The 2,578-nt window shown below is 47.3% G+C and overlaps 1 protein-coding gene across 1 annotated transcript; it reads left to right on the forward strand.

Moving 5' to 3' along the window:
• Positions 1 to 1,045: 1,045 nt before the first annotated feature.
• On the forward strand, positions 1,046 to 2,332 carry kcnj16a (potassium inwardly rectifying channel subfamily J member 16a; the record flags this gene model as incomplete). Its single annotated transcript, XM_079183154.1, has 1 exon — positions 1,046 to 2,332. One exon carries the CDS (start codon positions 1,046 to 1,048, stop codon positions 2,330 to 2,332), a length of 1,287 nt encoding a protein of 428 aa, XP_079039280.1.
• Between the last annotated feature and the right edge of the window lie 246 nt (positions 2,333 to 2,578).

The following is a 2,578-nucleotide window of genomic DNA, read 5'->3' on the forward strand; positions in this document are numbered from 1 at the left end:
CTTCTCCGTCCTCATGTGGGTCAGAGTTCAGACGGCTTTCAGAGTCGTCTGTCTGCTGCTGCACTCATGCCCTGCATCGCTCTAATGACCTTCTCTCAATGTTGTGGGTCAGTTTGACTGCAAACAAACTACTCTCAGTCCAAATGGATAAATGGCAGAAAGTTGGCGATTTGGGACTCTTTGATCGGGGATTGGATTGCAATGCAAGCCGTTAACTGCAACTGATTTCCCAGAATAATACACACAAACGGAGACATTTGGGACCTGAGATTGGGAATCATATCTGGCCTTTCAAACCTAAATCTCAACAAACCTGAATCATTGATATACAAGTTCTTATAGACCCTTTTACAGCCCAAGTCATCAGAAATACGCACTCGCATGTTCGCAGTGAAAATGACGTTTTGCCCAAACTATCCAGACGAGTTAGCGAGCTAAAAACATTGAATTCAACCCGTTACCAGCATCAACAGGTCTGGTTGTTGCATGGTCAGAATTAATATTCCAGCAGCAGACTCAAGTTCTACAGAATCAGCACAGGATCACGACCGTTTCCGTGGGTTTCTCCATCAAATACCTGTTTATGTCTGGACTCTAAATATTGAGCCAGTAGTTAATGTATTCTACTCACTCACTAACAGCACACAGATCTGAAAATTCACTTTGTTTAGGTTGCATTCTCCATCTTTGGTGGTTAATGCCTTTGCATCGCTTGACAAGCTTTAGCACTCCGCCGTACTTTTGTTGCCTAAATGTGTGTGTGCACTTATGTATGTCATCATTGTTTACGAACCGTAAAAGGCTCTATAAAGGTCTTCATATGTTGTCTAATTATCAAACTACACATTGAGGTTATTTCTTTGTGGATACTTATAAACACAATGTGTAGAACTTAAAGATGTCCTACGCTGACGCCCTCCACTGATAGTATTAAAACAGGATATTGTGGCAACTTTAGTGTGAAGTCAAAATTGCCCGATATTTACCACGCTGGTGAATGAAACTTCTAAATGTTCTTTGTTATCTTTCCTACAGACTCTGGAAGATGCATAAACAATATACTTCCGTGAGCCCCACCGATGCCATCACTGTGAAGAATGAGAATGGACCTCAACCAAAGAAATACCGCTACATACGCAAAGAGGGCAGCTGTAACGTGGTGTTTCGCCATGTTCCCGAGGAGTGGCTGCTGTTTGTGACGGACATCTTCACCACCTTGGTGGAGATTAGGTGGAGGGTGATGTTCCTGATCTTCGCCCTGTCTTACATCCTGTCTTGGCTTTTCTTCGGCATCCTCTACTGGGTCATCGCGCTGGCTCACGGTGACACCAGAAACATCACAAGTGAACCCTGCATGTACGAGGTGCACAGCTTCACGGCTGCTTTCCTCTTCTCGCTCGAAACCCAAACCACCATCGGCTACGGTTACAGAGGGATGTCCGAGAACTGCATGATCGCCATCATCATCGTCACCATACAAGACGTCATCAGCTGCTTCATCGACACGTTCGTCATCGGAATCGTTGTCGCCAAAATGGCCTCGGCCAGGAAGAGGGCGCAGACGGTGGGCTTCAGCAACTCCGCCGTCATCAATCTTCGCGATAGTTACTTGTGTCTTTCCTGGAGAGTCGGGGACTTCCGCCGGCACCACCTGGTGGAGGGGACGGCTCGCGCTCAGATAGTCCGCTCCACGGTGCACGCAACGGGGAAAATGGACGTGGCGTACGAAGATCTGGTCATCCAGCAGAGTGACATCATCCTGGTCACGCCGACCACCGTCTTCCACAGGATCGAATGCGGCAGCCCTCTGTACAACATGAGCTTGGTAGATCTACGGAAAGAAGACTTTGAGCTGGTGGTGTCTTTCACCTACACGGACGACTCCTCCGGTATGCTGCATCAGACTCGCACCTCGTACACCCCGGCAGAAATCCTCTGGGGTCAGCTGTTCCAGGAGATGATCCGGGTCAGCAAGAGGAACTACAGGGTGGATTACACCTTGTTCAATCACACCGCCAAGGTGCTGGTGCCCGAGGTCAGCGCTGAGGAGTACGAACACAAGAAGCAGTGGCGGCCCTCACCCCGGCATTCCCCGCGACATTCACCCAGATCTTCCCCGCGACATTCACCCAGATCTTCCCCACGAGATTCACCCAGATCTCCAAGGTCACTGCAGCGAAACCACCTTGAAAAGCCTCTGAAACCCCCGACGGTAACTGTGGAACTTGTGAACGACAGTCGCCCCGAACCAACTGTTTCAACATCTCAAGCAGACAATCAACATCAAGACAGGTTGACTCTGCCAAATGACCTCACAAGTATAGAAATATAAAAGCAGAACCATGATGTTTGAGGCCACCATTTATTAAGACATTGTGTTAATTGTCAATTTTTTTCAAAGAAGCGACTGCTAAAGAGGAATATTGAGGATGCTACTGAATCTCATTTACTGTAAGGATGAAAAAGGGGTTTCTGTTTCTTAGCATGTGATCTTATTAAAGTAACACTTCTGCAAAAAAAATCTGTCTTTTGAGTATCAAAGACTGAAACCTTGAAGGCTTGAAAGATGGTGCCTGGC

The sequence above is a fragment of the Pholis gunnellus genome, assembly GCF_910591455.1.
Source record: "Pholis gunnellus genome assembly, chromosome: 21".
Classification (NCBI taxonomy): domain Eukaryota; kingdom Metazoa; phylum Chordata; class Actinopteri; order Perciformes; family Pholidae; genus Pholis; species Pholis gunnellus.